The sequence below is a fragment of the Thamnophis elegans genome, chromosome 6, assembly GCF_009769535.1.
Source record: "Thamnophis elegans isolate rThaEle1 chromosome 6, rThaEle1.pri, whole genome shotgun sequence".
NCBI lineage: Eukaryota > Metazoa > Chordata > Lepidosauria > Squamata > Colubridae > Thamnophis > Thamnophis elegans.
The window spans coordinates 35698572-35715487 of NC_045546.1; the positions used below are offsets into that span (position 1 = coordinate 35698572).

Sequence of the window (16916 nt, forward strand, 5' to 3'; positions counted from 1 at the left end):
TAAAATGAGGACCCAAATTGTTTGGGGCAATATGCGGACTCTGTAAACTGCTCAGAGAGGGCTGTAAAGCACTATGAAACAATATATAAGTCTATGTGCTATTGCTATTAGAAATGCTGTAAATCCTATGACGACAATCCCTCTGTGACTCCTATCTCTGCCACCTTCCAGAAGCAAAGTCTTTTCTTCTAATTCTTCCAGGATATCTTAGTGCTTTGTAACTTTGAATAGTTGCTAAATGAAAGAGTTGTTAGGCAAGGTTTACATGCAATGATTTTGCCCTTCTACAGCCTTAAATATTATAATCTTTTGTTGTAATATTTATTTATTTATTAGACTTATATACCGCTTCATAGGACTTTCAGCCCTCTCTAAGTGGTTTACAGATTTTTAGCAAATTGAGTCAGCAAATTGCCCCCCAGTCTGGGTCCTCATTTCACCCACCTTGGAAGGATGGAAGGCTGAGTCAACCTTGAGCCAGTGAGATTTGAACCGCTGAACTGCAGATAACAGTCAGCTGAAGTGGCCTGCAGTACTGCACTCTAACCACTGCGCCACCTCGGCTCTGGGAGTGGTAATACTCTGGGAGTGGAACCCAAGATATTCAAAAGGGATATATGTAATTCTCAGTAGCAATCACATAAATCTCTGTGATACCAAGATCATGTTATGGCACTTCTGATTTCTTTACTGAAGTTTAGTGACCATATCTATATAGTACCCTCCATATGGAAATCAGGAAGGATAATCCTTCTCTACAACAAAATTTCTTGAACTAATTCACAATCCCAGCCAATTAAAATTGTGTTTGTGCCCCCTCCCTCCCCACACAGATGTACTCTAGGGATGTTCCTCCCCCCCCACAAGAGAAGGTAGGATCTAGAGATCTAGATTGCTAAAATATAGGCACATATAAAAATCAGAACCCAAATAAAAATCAGAAGTTGGCAGCAAAACATAAATCTCATGAATTACATAGACTTTAGGTAGGAAAATGAATAGTAAAAAAATCTCAAGCTGCACTTTGAAAAAAATAGAAGACTGAACAAGATCCTGTCAAAATAGATCAAACATTTTTAAAAAAATTCAATTTGTTTGTATATCTCTCTTCCATCTCAACATCCCCAGGAATGCTACCACATGAAGAGATTAAAAGGAAAAAAAAAGGTTTTTTATCTGAACAGTTCTCAACAAATAGTACACTTGCCTATAATCCTTTTTATTCTACTGTGAGGCCAACAAAGACATTTGTTATATGCTGCTAACTTCACAATAAAACATGAAGGGAATCTTTTACATCTGCTGTCTCATAGTTTGCTTTAAAAGGCAGCAAAAATGAAACAAAGGAAGTGTTTCACAAGAGGACCTTTTAGTGAAGGAGGAAGTGAAAAACACAGCTGTATGCGGCACCTGTGAAAAGGAGAGCTCAAACTCTCTTCTTTGAAGTAAAAGGGAAAAAGAGGCTGTTTAGAAACATTCACTGAATTCTATCTTTACTCCTTTTTTCTCCTTTCAAACTGCCTAGCTATAGAAACTCACCACATTGCACAATGTAAGGAATTTCTGCTGCTCGTCTTCTTTTATATTGAACTGTCTCAGAAGGTCTTTCATTCCATTTATCACCTAGGTATCCAAAATCAATCCAGAACTTTTGTCCTTTTTGACCTTAGAAAATAAATAGTTTCAATATTACGTTATATGTTGCAGTGAGAGAACAATCATAATCTCTATCAGATCAATTTGAGTTGGAAAACTATGAAGATTGCTGAGGTTATACTCCGGAACAAGGACAAGAACAAGAACAGGTCAAAAAGCAGTTTCTCCCAAACACAGTAGTGTAATGGCAACTGGGCAGTTAAATAGAGTTCAAGTTCATAATTTTGCTTTTCTTGAAGACAGTCTTGTTTAGACTAGAAAAAAAAAGCATTTTGAAATTGTTTAACAATGGTTAAAGGGAATCAACATAACTTAACATTTCAATCATACGTATTCTGCTATTTCTTACTTGATCTCACTAATTCTAAACTCTCTTACACAACAAACAAAATGACCACAATCTATCTGTGTTTTATTTATAAATTTCATAGGTATACCAACTTTCCTCTAGAGGCTTAACATGAAATAAGTAAAGGTCTTCTATAATTGCGTCTTCACAACAACAATAATCCTGTCACTACAATGAGCTCTTGTTAAGTTAAACCCTGGATCTATCACACTGAATTTACAATGCAAGCCATAAAAAAATGGTGGGGAAGAAGATTGTGCCTTCAAGTCAATTTTGATTCCTGGTGATGGCCAAGGTAAGTCTGGACAGCATTTCTTAGCAGTATTTTTGGAAGTGGTTTTCCAGTGCCTTTTCCTAGTGATGAGAGAAAATGACTAAACCAAGGTCAGCTAGCTAGTTTTATGCCTAAATTTATAGAAGCTTTGTGCCCTTTAACCATTACATCAAATTGTAACTTCATTTCTGTCTTTCTCTATTTCTCTCTCTCTCAAAAATTCTAATTTTTGCCTCTGTTCTTTTTCCCACAGTATACTTCATCCTACACTGATCTTGTAAATTACTGAGAGATCGGTGAATCAAATCTTGACAGTGTTATGTCTCACTGGTTTCACCAGAAAGGGAACAATATTGCTTGCTTAGCATTATAGGAAACATCTACTGCATGTTAGGACCCAGTGCACTGGATGAGGACGGGGAATGGGGTATGTTAAAACAGGCATTGTGGTGACTGACAGTGTCATCCAAAAGGATAGACACCAGATCCTTTATTTGTGACTCACCTATCTCAATACTATCGAGCAATCACCAAAAGTGTTTCCTATTTTTATCATAACCAGTTATGATATTAACAGTTCAGCCTAATAGAAATAGTGGAGCCACAGACTACTGGCTGTAAAGGAGCCAAAATAAGTGATCTTTTGGAAGAAACGTTATTCTACCCCTGCCTATTCCACATAACTGAGTAATATATGTCTGAATAATACTAACAAAATAGATATTCCACGAAGTAATTTTTATATTACATTACTGGTATACTGTATTATCTACATTCAAGGAGACATTATATATGCATATTACCTGAATATTACTTACATATCATTTCTGCCTTGCCCACCCTTCATTTCCCCACACCGAGGGGGCAAAATCAGAAATAGTTTTTCTTTTCTGCCTTATTCATTTTCCCCATCCTTTAAGGGTTCCTACTTGCCTTCGAGTGAATTACAAGTAAAAGTGCTCTTTGATAAATGTGGAAAAGGAGTGAAAAGTTGTCATCAGGGCGTGTGTGCATGACTGTTTCATTCAGGCCCTCAGGTGTGTCACTGAGGCAGAATGTCTTAACAGAAATAACATGAGGCTATGGTGTGCAAATCATCTTCAATCTGACTACTTACCCATCCCCATGTCTTTCCAGTATTGAAAAAGATAATTTTCCATTGATTTCAGCAAGTGCCTGTATTCCTTAATGTTAGCAAAAGCCTGCTTGTTGTGGGTGGGTTCCATAACGTCTAATGGTACATCTATAATTCCCACAGCTCCAGCACCAAAACTGCGGAGATGAAAATGGGTTTTAAATATGAAACAATGGATCATGACTTTATCCCTAAATGCTTTTCTTTATAAAAAATTTCAGAAATTATGTGCTCAGTTTTTTTAAAAAAATAATACTTTCTAATTTTTATTTATAATCAGAATTTTGTATATAAACTATCCAATGAAATCAAATAAATGCATTTGATTTTTTAAAATCAAATTAAAAAAAGTATTTTTAGCAATAATACAGGAAAGTGATTCTTACATGTTAAAGAAGAAAACTTACAATTGTCCTATGTTTTTCTGTGATCCCAATTTCTCGAACATTCTGATCAAGCGATTATTGCTATAAATAAGCATTCCATCTTGACTTCTGTTTTGAATGTTCATTCCAAATATTATAAATAGTCTTTTTGGTCTTTTCAGATTTCTAAAGAGAAACAAAATAAAGAAGGGGGGGGGATTCTCCTTTTAATACACACCCATGGACTTGCACCCCCTCTTTCTTTCTATATACATACATACATACATACATACATACATACATACATACATACATACAATATATATAGTGAAACACCAATGGCAGAGAATCTAGCTTGGCCCAGGAGTCTCTTGCTATCTTCAGCAGTATTGGAAACACTGGAATTAAGACGTGTGAAGCCATAGATTAACGATGGATTAACTGGTATACTAGTTCTCTACCATTTGGAAAGAGTGCTGGAATACTGTACCAATGTGTCAACTGTAGGAATGGAGGAAAACCAAACACTAGGTAAATGACATTTAAGAAACTGAGGAGTCTAGTCCAGCTTTAGGCATGAAAGCCGGCTGCTCACGAAAGTCATTTTGCTCCACTAATGTCACAGAGTTGTTGTTGTTGTAGGAAAAATAGAAGGAAGGAGTACTACATAGGTTCAATGCCTTGAGTTATTTATAAAAATAATAAAGACTTAATTAAAAATAATCTGAAAAATATGCTGAACAGGCAGGTCCCATATCTAGATGGTGTGGAACACATAATGATTGTGCTCCCATCAATTACAATTGTGTAAACTAAAAGATTTCAAACAGGTGCTAAAAAGTCACATTATCGATGTGTGAATTACAAAAACTGAAATAAAGAAATTGAGGCTATTTTTAACACTTAATCCGAATAATTATTGGTCTCAGATGTACTGCAATATCTGCAAAATTATGAAAATTCAATAAAGCTATGATAACTAGTTCGGCTCTAAGAACTAATTTTTACTCTAATTTGTGATATAAGGTAAACTATTTTGATTTTCTTCAGTTGCAATCAATACCTTTTCAAAAAAGTAAATTATTATGTTTCTTAACTTGCCTTTTTTTCTCTTCATTTTTTTCTCTTACTCTCTTTTCTTCCTCCAGAGCTTCTCGTAATGCAACTTGCAAATACTTTCCCCCACAATATCAGAAAGGAAAAAGAAGTTATTCCATTGTTTATGACTGAATGTGGTTATTTTGAAGAACATTTTGAGGATAAAGAAGGGATAGGAAAGCTACAGCCGTCAGTCATACATCGATGATCCAGTTCCTGTCTTTTGTGGTTTGGATATACATAAAAAATAAAATCCAAAACCTAAAATAAACAGACCTAGTCCCTCAAATTCTACCAGCAAACCGTTGTTGTCTCTTTAGTTTGTCAGCTTCAAAAAGGTTTTCTGCTCTGGGCTACACTAAAGGACATATAGATAACATTTCGTTCTACTTTAGCATGTAAGTTAAGGAACAAATTAGGGAAATTTCATTCTTAGATGTTGCCTTGAATTTGTAGAATGCAACCTATAAATTAAATTAGAACCTCATTCTATTTTGGAGGAAGCATACACAATATATAGTCTATAACAATCAATGAAGAAAAATAGCAATTTTTTAGGACTTAAGAATTCTCATGCACTTCACCCCTTTTTGGGATGCAAGAGTGACTGACGGTAGTTTTATGGCTGGGGATGCATAGGACTTTAAAAAATTGCTAGAGAGAGACCTTGAAAGCTGCTGTTTTGTTTTTCATGTGTAGAGAAATTAGGAAAAAATCCAGATACAACAATGTAGCCAAAGTTTCTTCCTCTGTCCTACCTCTCAAAGGGCTTCGTTTTTTTCCTATTTCTCTTCTAAAGCTACGGCATTTGGTAGCAACCACTTACCGTATTTTTCGGAGTATGATGCACCTTTTTCCCTCAAAAAAGAGGCTGAAAATCTGAGTGCATCTTATACACTAAATACAGCATTTTTTACCTCCTGAAACCCCGCCCCTTCACCAAAATGGCCGTGCATAGCTTGTAGGAAGCTTTTAGAGAGCTCTTGGGGGCTGGGGAGGGCAGAAATGAGCAAAAAACAGCCCGTTTTTACTCAATTTTATACCCCCCAGCCTCCACAAGCACTTTATAAGCTTTCTAAAGGCTATCCATGCTTTTTTTTAAAAAACGAAAAATGGCCAAAATGGCCATGCATAGCTTGTAGGAAGCTTTTAGAGAGCTCTTGGGGGCTGGGGAGGGCAGAAATGAGCAAAAAACAGCCCGTTTTTACTCAATTTTATAACCCCCCCCCGGAGCACTCTGCAAGCTCCCTAAAGGCTATTCGTGCCATTTTTTTTGGGGGGGGGGAACAGGCTCGTTTTTGGGAGGTTTGCAGAGTGCAAAAACTTTTTTTAAATTTGCCTCTTCAAAACCTTGGTGAGTCTTATACTCCAAAAAATATGGTACTCTGCTTTTTACCTACCAATTTTCCATCTCCTCTTTCCCCATTTTCCCCACCCTCTTCCAGCTTTTGACAATGGGTAGTCCTTGACTTACAACTACAAATGAGCCCAGAATTTTGGTCATAAAACATTGTGATTGTAATGTGACTGGACTTGATTTTATGACTGTTTTATGATAGTTAAGTAAGTCACCATGGCTGTTAAGTGAACATGGTGGTCATAAATGAGAATCCAACTTATCCAGTGGGTACTTTTTAACTGCAAAGTGGCAAAAAATAATAATAAGCAAAGGTAATCACATGACTGTGGAATGCTGTAACTTGTCATAAGTGTGAACTGATTACCAAGGGCCCAAAATTCAATCATGTGACTGTGGGGGGAGGAGAGGTAGGAGAGGCAATTGAAACTTCAAGGAAAGGTCGTAAATAACATTTTTCAAGTCTATAGTAACTTTAAATAATCACTGAGCAATTGGTTGTAAGTCTTGGGCTTAAACCTTTATCTATCCCTTTTTAAATCTCAACAGCTTGTTGCTGGACATACTTCCCTCCATGTCTTCTTCCCTGACCATTTTTGGTTCAAGGTTTCCTGGAGGGCTCCAGCATCTCTCTGTTCGCTTCTACCTTGGTTTTGGGGTAAAGTACATTCCTCTGTCTGGTTCTTCATTTATCTTCTCCCTGGGAAGCCTTCAGCTAAAATATTCTGCTTCTTGGATTAGGAAACAGCAATTGCCCTCTCAGTGACCCAGCATAATCACACAATGTCTTTCCAGCCACCAATTTCCCTCATAGTCACTTCAAAGCACTTAACTGCCTTCAGAGTAGCACAGGTTCAAATGTAGCAACATGTATTTCCATCTTTCCCCTCTTTCTGGCTCATACCAGTCTCATTTCCCTCAGTAATAGAGGAGGAAAACTAGCCCTCACTTTTAAATTCCAAAGTCTATATATAATGCTGTTGAGAATGCTGCCTGCATCTATTCTACAAAAATCTTGGCTAGCATAGTTGTCCTCCAAGGCTGTACCTGAGCTTGTTCTTCAGAATCCTTTCCTCTATTAGAATTTGCCTATCCTACCCAGGGGTGGGATCCTACCGGTTTAATAACCGGTTTGCTGAACTGAGTGTGCGCTTTGTGCAGTTTACAGAGAAATCACCTTCCGCATTTCACCTTCAGCTGAAGTATGGCAATTACTCTGCCACCCATCAGCTGAGCTTCAGAATCTAGGTGAGTATAGCACAGAGGTGGGGCGGGCTGAAAGTTGGAGCGAAACTATTCGTTCCTAGCTGATAGTCAGAGCTACCGGTTTGCCCGAACCAGTAGAATCCTACCCCTCATCCTACCCTATCTGGCTGGGAGAAGATGTTGTCAGTACTCATCCCTAAAGAGACTAGAAGAGGGGGAATTTTGAAAATTACATTCTCAGAAGCAGCTGCCTCACAAGGAATAGCTTATCCTTTGAGAACTGCCCTTTCATCTTTTTCTATTTTCTACAATGCTTTGGAAGATTGAATTTGGAAAATCACAGAATTTTTTTGAAAATACTAGGATGCAACGTTTTAAGGCATTATAACTAATATTTTAAGGATTTGGAGTTGCTTGAGTAGATTACGTACATATAATTGCTACGAATGCATAAATACAAAATCAATCAATGCTGCAAATGGATGTATGATGTTAGCACTAATAATCTAGCTAAAGAATCCCTTTATCCTTTTAATTGAAGATGAAAGGGACTGTATTTGGCATTTCCTCATATAAAACTGTCAAAGAGCAATGGAAATTCCACTATATTAAAATAATATTTCTAGTAGACTGGCCACCAGAAAGGTTCATAAGACATTTTAGTTGTTAATTAACAGAAGTATTTTATTTTCTTGGCTTGGAATATTTAAGACTATTTAAGTATAGCACCCAGTACATGGTGAACACTACATATATTTAGCTGAAAGCTTTGAATTATTAGAAGTCATAGCCCTTTAAGCATAAAAATTCAGCACAGTAGGGATTAATAACAGGATTATTCCCAAAGAATATAAATAATGAGTTAGAAGAGATCATCCGTAGGCACGGGATCAGATACCATCAATATGCGGACGATACTCAATTGTATCTGTCCGCCCCGTGCCAAATCAATGAAGCGGTTGACGTGATGGACCGGGGGCTTGAAGCCGTCATGGACTGGATGAGGATTAACAAGCTTGTGCTCAACCCGGAAAAGACCGAGTGGCTGTTGTGTTTTCCTCCCAAAGATTTGGCCAATAATCCAACACTCAGGCTGGGGGGTCAAATTTTACACCCCTCAGAGAGGGTCCGCAACTTGGGAGTCCTCCTGGATCCACAGCTGTCATTCGACCATCATATAGCGGCTGTGACCAGGGGGGCATTCGCCCAGGTACGCCTGGTGCGCCAGTTGCGACCCTACCTGAACCGGGAGGCCCTCACAACAGTCACTCGGGCCCTTGTGACCTCTAGGCTGGAATACTGCAACGTGCTCTACATGGGGCTGCCCTTGAGGAGCATCCGGCGACTTCAGCTAGTACAGAACGCAGCCGCGCGAGTGATTGCGGGTGCACCCCGATTCACCCGCATTACACCTATCCTCCGCGAGTTGCGCTGGCTACCTGTCGATCTCCGGATGCGCTTCAAGGTGCTATTGATCACCCATAAAGCCCTACATGGCAGTGGATCTGGATACTTGAGAGACCGCCTTCTGCCAATTACCTCCCTACGACCTATAAGATCCCATAGATTAGGCCTCCTCCGCATTCCATCGGCCAGCCAGTGTCGGCTGGCAACCACAAGGAGGAGGGCCTTCTCAGCAGTAGCCCCGACCCTTTGGAACGAGCTCCCCGTGGAGATTCGTACCCTCTCCACCGTCCAGGCCTTCCGCACTGCCTTGAAGAACTGGCTCGCCCGTCAGGCCTGGGGATAAGGATTTCTACCCCGCCCGAATGTTGTATGCATGTTGCTCATTATTTTATTATGTGTTGTTGTCTCAATGTTGTATTTCCCCTTTCCCTGGTTTTCTGTGAGCCGCCCTGAGTCCCCTCAGGGAAAAGGGCGGCCTACAAATGCAAATAAAACCTCTAAACCTCTAGAAAGGTATAATTAGGCTTCAATTACCATGATGAAATCCAAAATGAAAACTGATTTCTTAACATTGTTTAAAAATAAATGAACTTAAAGCTAAGATAGGTTAGTGAAAACTTGGCAGTAGTAAACAGGTAATTAACAAGATGTGAAAGATTTTCCTACTGTTTAAAGGTCATGCCAGGCACACTTTCAATAAACTGGAATTAACAATGTTAATAGCCTTTATTTTTCAGCAACTAACCTATCTAACTATCTTAACTAACCCGATCAGGAAGCGAGGATGAATGTAGTTTATGTTGATGTTTTACACTGTTTTAAAGTTTTGGCCCTATTTCTCTTAGAATTTGTATTACGTAATGTTTTTAATGCAAACAGAAATTGTGTTAGATATTGTAGGGCCATGATGGCGAACCTATGACATAGGTGCCAGAGGTGGCCCGCAGAGCTCTTTTTGCTAGCTCGTGAGCGGTCTCCCCAGGTCAGATCTCCGTGGCATTTCTTTTGTGAGCTTCTGTTTCCCTGAAAACGACGAAACAGAAGCTCACAAAAGAAAAAGATCTTACCTCTTGCCACGCTGCCGGTGTTGGGATGCCCCCCTCCCACCAGCCAGCTGATTTTTGGGTCTCTGCTGCACATGCACACATCCACGTGAGCACATCTGCGCATGCCCATGTGCATGTCTATGCATGTGCTTGTACCTCAGCAATGCGCACATTTGTGCATGTGTGCACCTTTCAGTTTGGCCATGGCAAACAGTTTGGGCACTCAGTGTTGAAAAGATTCACCATCACTGTTGTAGGGCATAGATTAAAAACTAATCCAAGTTCTGCCATATTTTGAAAGATAGTTGCAACAATACTGATCCAGAATATCAAGCCCTTTAATTAGATGCATATAGTTTTAAAAATAATGCTTCCCCCCCACCCATTCCGTCCTCCGCTTTCTATTCAAACTGCTGGCTTCTTAGATTGTGTAACAAGCATAGTGGAGAAACCAGTTATGTATTACTTGTAAAGAGAAATCTGCTCCAGTGACACACATATAATTCCTCCAAAATTGGATTACTGCAACATGGTGTTTGCGCACAGCCTTTGCACCGGAGCTAAACATAGCAGACCTATATAGTGAATAAAACTGCTCAGAGATGTCATTTGTAGAGTACTACTACATTGAACTGATTATTTCCCAAGCAAATCAAAGTATTTACTTTAGTGTAAACTTCCTTATATGATTTAATTACCTGGAGCCATATAATCTGCTCCATGCCTCAAGTCTTCAAAAGAGTAACTTTTCTATACCTCATGCACCTAATATTGATAGTAAATTCTCTTTTATATTTCAGGGTACAGTCTTCTCTAGTAAATATAAAATCTCCTTATCACCACTTTACTTTATCTAGGCCTTTGTGAGTTTATAGAAAGTTAGAGGTTTATGCATTATTATTATTATTTTATTTATGTGATCAGCTGCCCAAAACCATTCGGGAATTAGCAGCATATTTGTAAATAAAAGGTAAATATAAAATTAAAAAAATATATAGAATCATTTAATTATACCTTTTTGACTGAAACTCAATTAAACCCTTAAATTCATAGTTCTATTAAGTTTGCAATAGTTTTTCAAATAAAAATTTATACATTTTATAGATAACATATATGTATCCGCATATATGATGGTCGGATTCTGAAAGGTCTCCTGTATGGAGAATTAGTGCACCCCAGAGGGAAACCACAGCTGAGATATAAGGATATCTGCAAGAGGGATCTAAAGGCCTTGGGAATGGACATTAACAGCTGGGAAACCTTGACCTCTGATTGTTCAGCTTAGAGGCTAAAGACGCAGCATAGCCTTCTCCAATTCAAAGAGACACTTGTTCAGCAGGCTGAGGCAAAGAGGCAGTCTCGGAACCAGCGAAATCTGGGGGCTGGGCAGGGGACAGAATGTATCTGACCTTGGTGTGGAAGGGATTGCCACTCCTAAATTGGACTTTTTAGCCACACCTGATGCTGTGTTAGGACCTCTTTCCAGAGCACGATACTATAATCTTTTGAGACTGAAGGATGCCAATGCCAATATGTATTCAAAGACATATCAGAATCTTGCTTGCAAAAAATGCAGGTTCCACAAAAATGCATTTAAAGAAGCAATACATGCAAGTATACTGAAAACCAGAAAATATTTTTCGGCATAGAAAATATTTTTTGGAATATGGCCAACTACAAGCCAATGTAATACTGAGAAGAGTTCGTTTCACTTTTCCAATTCCATATTTATCATTTCAATTCATTTCAGTGAGCCTTATACTGGGGAAACAAAAAGGATACCGATCTCTGAAAATAAAACTTTAGACAAATATAATATAAATGTTATTCCTGATTCAATACCTCACTATCTTCAGACAAGGAAAGTTGTTTTAGTCTGCCTTTTACTTCTGTCACAGCATTTTCGGCTACAAGCATAAGCAAAATAATTTGTTAAACTATTTGGGAGAAATGCTTCTTCAATCTATGTGACATACAAAGCAAAACTATTGAAGTTGACTCTAGTTGGCATCTGATTTATGATCATTTCATGAACAGGGATAGCACAAAACATCTCACTGCATTGCGATTGATCTCTGAACATGCCTAGATTCAATTCAAAGTTAGTTTTGTAAGGGTGAGAAGCCGAAGGAAAACAGATGAAACTTTTTCATTTTGCGTATTTTGTGATGCACTTGCCATTCTGCCTTATTTGCAACTTATTTTTTAAAAGTAACATTTTTGTATTCTATTATTGCAGAGGTATTAGCTACTGTTTTCCCAAAAGATGCAGTGATTTCTCTTTAGCCGATACTGTTCCCCCCCCCCCCCCCCGAGGGTAAAAATTAGGTAAGTTTCAAAGAACTAAGGGATTAAAGAAGTTCCTGAGTTTTTAAAAGCTTATCCCAGTAGCTGCAAAGGGTCTCCTCACAATGGAAAAATGTCTGTCAACTATTTTTCTTTGTTACAGAAGAAATAATGCTGTTAAAAATCCCAAGTTAAACATTAAAAAAACCTGTGTGTGTATATGTGAGTGTGTGTGAGAGAGAATAATGAATACTGCATACCAGCCTTCAGTTGCATTTGTGCCTTCTGTAATTCCTGAGTGGCAATTTGTTTGAATGAAGATGATATATATGGATACATCCTATTAAAACATAAATTTCACAGAATTAGCATGCATACCAGGACCAGTCTTATGTTAAGGCACCTGGCTAGAAACCAGGACTATGAGTGCTTGTCCTGCTTTAGGCACAGAGCCAGCTGGATAACTTTGAGCCAATCCTTCTCAGTCTTAGGAGGCAGGAATGCCAACTACTTCCAAAATCTTGTCAAAAAAATTGTAGGCACCAGAAAATTGCCAGGAGTCAAAAGCACACACACACAAAAGCATGTACAACATTTCTGTAAATTAAACCTTGATTATTTGCATTATACAGGTGAAGGTATTTATGGCTTCCTATGCAGTTAGAAAACATTGCCTTGTTTATTCCTTTTCCCAATATTTCTATACTTTTTACTTATTGCCTGGGATATATGCACAATAGCAATAGCGCTTGACTTTTATACTGCCCCATGGTGCTTTATAGCAGACTTTGGGCGATTTACAATATCAGCATATTGCTTCCCACAATCTGGATCCTCATTTTACTGACTTCGGAAGGATGGAAGACTCAGTCAATCTGAGGCCCATCAGTATCGAAAACAGGCTATGGGCAGAAATGGCCTGCAATAGTGTACTCTAACCACTGTGCCATCAGAGCTCCAAATAAATGATAATATAAAATAAATGAAGGTATCTGTAGAACTCTGTCCACAGATGTGCTATATACATAATTGTTTAGAGGAGAATGAAGACAGGTTTCCTACAGTAAGCCAAATTTCTGAGGAATTTCTAGAAGCCTTCAAAAGCGAGCCTCATAGTCCATAACTGGAGCAGGATTTGAAACTAAGAAATATTGTTAAGTGTGCTTCAGTTTTTTTCTCTCTCTAAAATGACTATATCTGCAAAATATACAAGTGGAACTCGAAAAATTAGAATATCGTGCAAAAGTTCATTTATTTCAGTAATGCAACTTAAAAGGGGAAACTAATATATGAGATAGACTCATTACATGCAAAGATAGTTCAAGCCGTGATTTGTCATAATTGTGATGATTATGGTTTACAGCTCATGAAAACCCCAAATCCACAATCTCAGAAAATTAGAATATTGTGAAAAGTTCAATATTCTAGGCTCAAAGTGTCCCACTCTAATCAGCTAATTAAGCCATAACACCTGCAAAAGGTTCCTGAGCCTTTAAATGGTCTCTCAGTCTGGTTCAGTAGGAATCACAATCATGGGAAAGATTGCTGACCTAATAGTTGTGCAGAAAACCATCATTGACACCTTCCATGAGGAGGGAAAGCCTCAAAAGGTTAATTGCAAAAGAAGTTGGATGTTCCCAAAGTACTGTATCAAAGCACATTAATAGAGAGTTATATGGAAGGGAAAAGTGTGGAAGAAAAAGGTGCACAAGCAGCAGGGATGACCACAGCCTTTAGAGGATTGTAAGGAAAAGGCCATTCAAAAGTGTTGGGGACTTTCACAAGGAGTGGACTGAGGCTGGAGTCAGTGCATCAAGAGCCATCACACACAGATGGATCCTGGACATGGGCTTCAAATGTCGTATCCCTCGTCAAACTGCTCCTGAACCATAAACAACGTCAGAAGTGTCTTGCCTCGGCTAAAGAAAAACAGACCTGGTCTGTTGCTCAATGGTCCAAAGTCCTCTTTTCTGATGAGAGCAACTTTTGCATCTCATTTGGAAACCAAGGACCCAGAGTATGGAGGAAGAATGAAGAGGCACACACTGCAAGATGCTTGCAGTCCAGTTTGAAGTTTCTACAGTCTGTGTTGATTTGGGGAGCCATGTCATCTGCTGGTGTTGGTCCACTGTGCTTCATTAAGTCCAAGGTCAACGCAGCTGTCTACCAGGAGATTTTGGAGCACTTCATGCTTCCTTCCGCAGACGAGCTTTATGGGGATGTTGACTTCATTTTCCAGCAGGACTTGGCATCTGCCCACACTGCCATAGCACCATAGTTCAATGACCGTGGGATTACTGTGCTTGATTGGCCAGCAAACTTGCCTGACCTGAACCCCATAGAGAATCTATGGGGCATTGCCAAGAGAAAGATGAGAGACATGAGACCGAACAATGCAGAAGAGCTGAAGGCCGCTATTGAAGCATCCCGGTCTTCCATAACACCTCAGCAGTGCCACAGGCTGATGGCTTCCATGACACGCCGCATTGAGGTAGTAATTGCTGCAAAAGGGGCCCAAATCAAGTACTGAGTACATATGCATGCTTATACTTTTCAGAGGTCCGATATTGTACAATGTACAATCCTTGTTTTATTGATTGCATGTAATATTCTATTTCTGAGATTGTGGATTTGGGGTTTTCATGAGCTGTAAGCCATAATCATCATAATTATGACAAAACATGGCTTAAACTATCTTGCTTTGCATGTAATGAAATGAGTTTCACTTTTTAAGTTGCATTACTGAAATAAATGAACTCACAATATTCTAATTTTTCGAGTTTCACCTGTAGAGGTCAGCCTGGCCAGGTACCATGGAATTAGTTGAAATATTGTAATTTGTTGTTCCCCCATAAGATTAAATGATTATTTTTCACAGGCAGATCTGAGATAGTGGGATAGTTTATCTTCTATCCTTGAAGTTCATAATATCAATAAATCATGATTTCAAGTACATGTGTATGATTATGTTTCATTGAGTCAGATCATATACAAGCTTTTTGTAGTTCTGGATATACGATCACTCTGAGACATTAATGTCCAGAAGGTATGGAAAATATTATAATTTTAGTGATTATCAATACGTGTATCACCTGTCTAAGGAAACATTAAACACAAGACCAGACTGACAGCTAACAATAAAGACATTTATACTATTACTTATCAAGACATGTCACCACGAACATACAAAAGTGCTTTTACAGCACTAAAGGCCAATTGTGTCTGGATTTGGAAGCTAAGAAATGCTAAACTAGTATTATTGTCGAAACTATTATATGGAAATTATCATGTAATGTGATATAGGTGACGTTTCAACTGATGGCAGTTCTGGGTGCACCAAGATTTCCCCAGATTGCACTGCTGATACCCGGGCTGCCTTGTGTCCCAGTATGCTTAGTGATATGATTCAAATTGCTGATTATATTATATAGCACATACTTCTCTTTTCACTTTATAGTTTTCAGCCCCAAGATTAATCAGAACTGAACCAGTTTTTAGCCTCTGTTGTGGCTTGTCAGCAACCAGGAGAGCTGGTGGCAGACTCAGACAGCGGGAGGTTGGGGAGAAACATGGGCCAATCCTGGAGTCTGGGGAAGGCTCTGATGAGTGATCTGTGTCAGAGGCAGAGATGGGGCTAGACCCATCCAACAGTTATGAGCTACCTTCAGAATCGGATATCAGTGAGGCAGAAGAACCTGTTCCCAATGTGTGAATGCGCAGAGGTGGCAGGAGAAGGGAACAGCTAAGGAACAAGGCCAACTTGGGAGTAAAGGCACAGATGGATGCTGAATAGCCCCTGCCACAGGGAATAAAGAGGAGCAAAGATGAGGGGATTTTGCAGGAGACAACTTAGTTCAATTCATTAGGGTGAAGTGTTCCTGACTTCTTGCCAACTAATTGCTGCTACAGCGTGGCGTTTGGAAGATATCGGCCTGGCAACTCTCCAACCCTGATAAAAGATCTGTAGTTGTGAAATCTCATGAAAAAATTGTTTGCTGGGATTTTGATGGAGAGTAATTCCCTTTAACCTAAATAAAAGAGGTTTTATCGGGACAAGGAGTCTCCTTCATGATCTTGGGAAGCCTAGGTCAGAACAACCTCACCATAACCAGTTCCAGGATATTAATTACTAAACTTCCAAATCCACGCTGTATTTGTAATGGTTAAATGAGAAAGACCTTGAGAGAGAAGCTGAAGAAATGATGCGTAGAGAATAGATAGCTAAGAGTTACAGCTACTTAATGGGCAGACAAAGAGACTCATAAAGGAGATACCCTACCTTCTCAGATTTGTAAAGAGCCTGAGATTTGTACTTTGAGATTTTCAAGATTCTGATAATGTAGCTTTAAGTAAGATAAAATTAGTTAATCTGTTCATGTTTCCAGTATTATATTATAATACTGTCACAAAAAAAGTGACAGTATTATAATATTAGAGATTCATTAGAAAATAAAAAATATGAAATTTACATTATTCAGCAGTATTCTTTCAGAAACATTTCTAAACCACATTCAGTAAAATAGAATCCAAAGCAATAAGAGTAAACCAAATAAAGCCTATCCGTGTTGCTTAAACTGATTATCTGATTTAAAGTGTTAAAGCCTATCCCTGCTGCTAAAGTGATTATCTGATTTAAAGTGTTCCAAATTGTAGGTCACAGTTGATTTACTGTTAAGAATGATTTTAGTTTGTCTTAGATTATGAATTATTCCAAATCAAAATCAGTTTGTCACTGGG

The 16916-nt window shown here is 38.6% G+C and overlaps 1 protein-coding gene across 1 annotated transcript in view; it reads right to left on the reverse strand.

Moving 5' to 3' along the window:
• MORC1 (MORC family CW-type zinc finger 1) overlaps positions 1–16916 on the reverse strand; it is a 59765-nt gene that overhangs the window by 25742 nt on the left and 17107 nt on the right. The window contains exons 10-16 of the mRNA XM_032220091.1: positions 12440–12519; positions 11736–11800; position 9925; positions 4881–4944; positions 3822–3965; positions 3397–3551; positions 1540–1665 (exon numbers count right to left, since the gene is read on the reverse strand). Of these exons, the coding sequence (XP_032075982.1) occupies positions 1540–1665; positions 3397–3551; positions 3822–3965; positions 4881–4944; position 9925; positions 11736–11800; positions 12440–12519 (635 nt within the window). The remainder of the gene's footprint in view (positions 1–1539; positions 1666–3396; positions 3552–3821; positions 3966–4880; positions 4945–9924; positions 9926–11735; positions 11801–12439; positions 12520–16916) is intronic.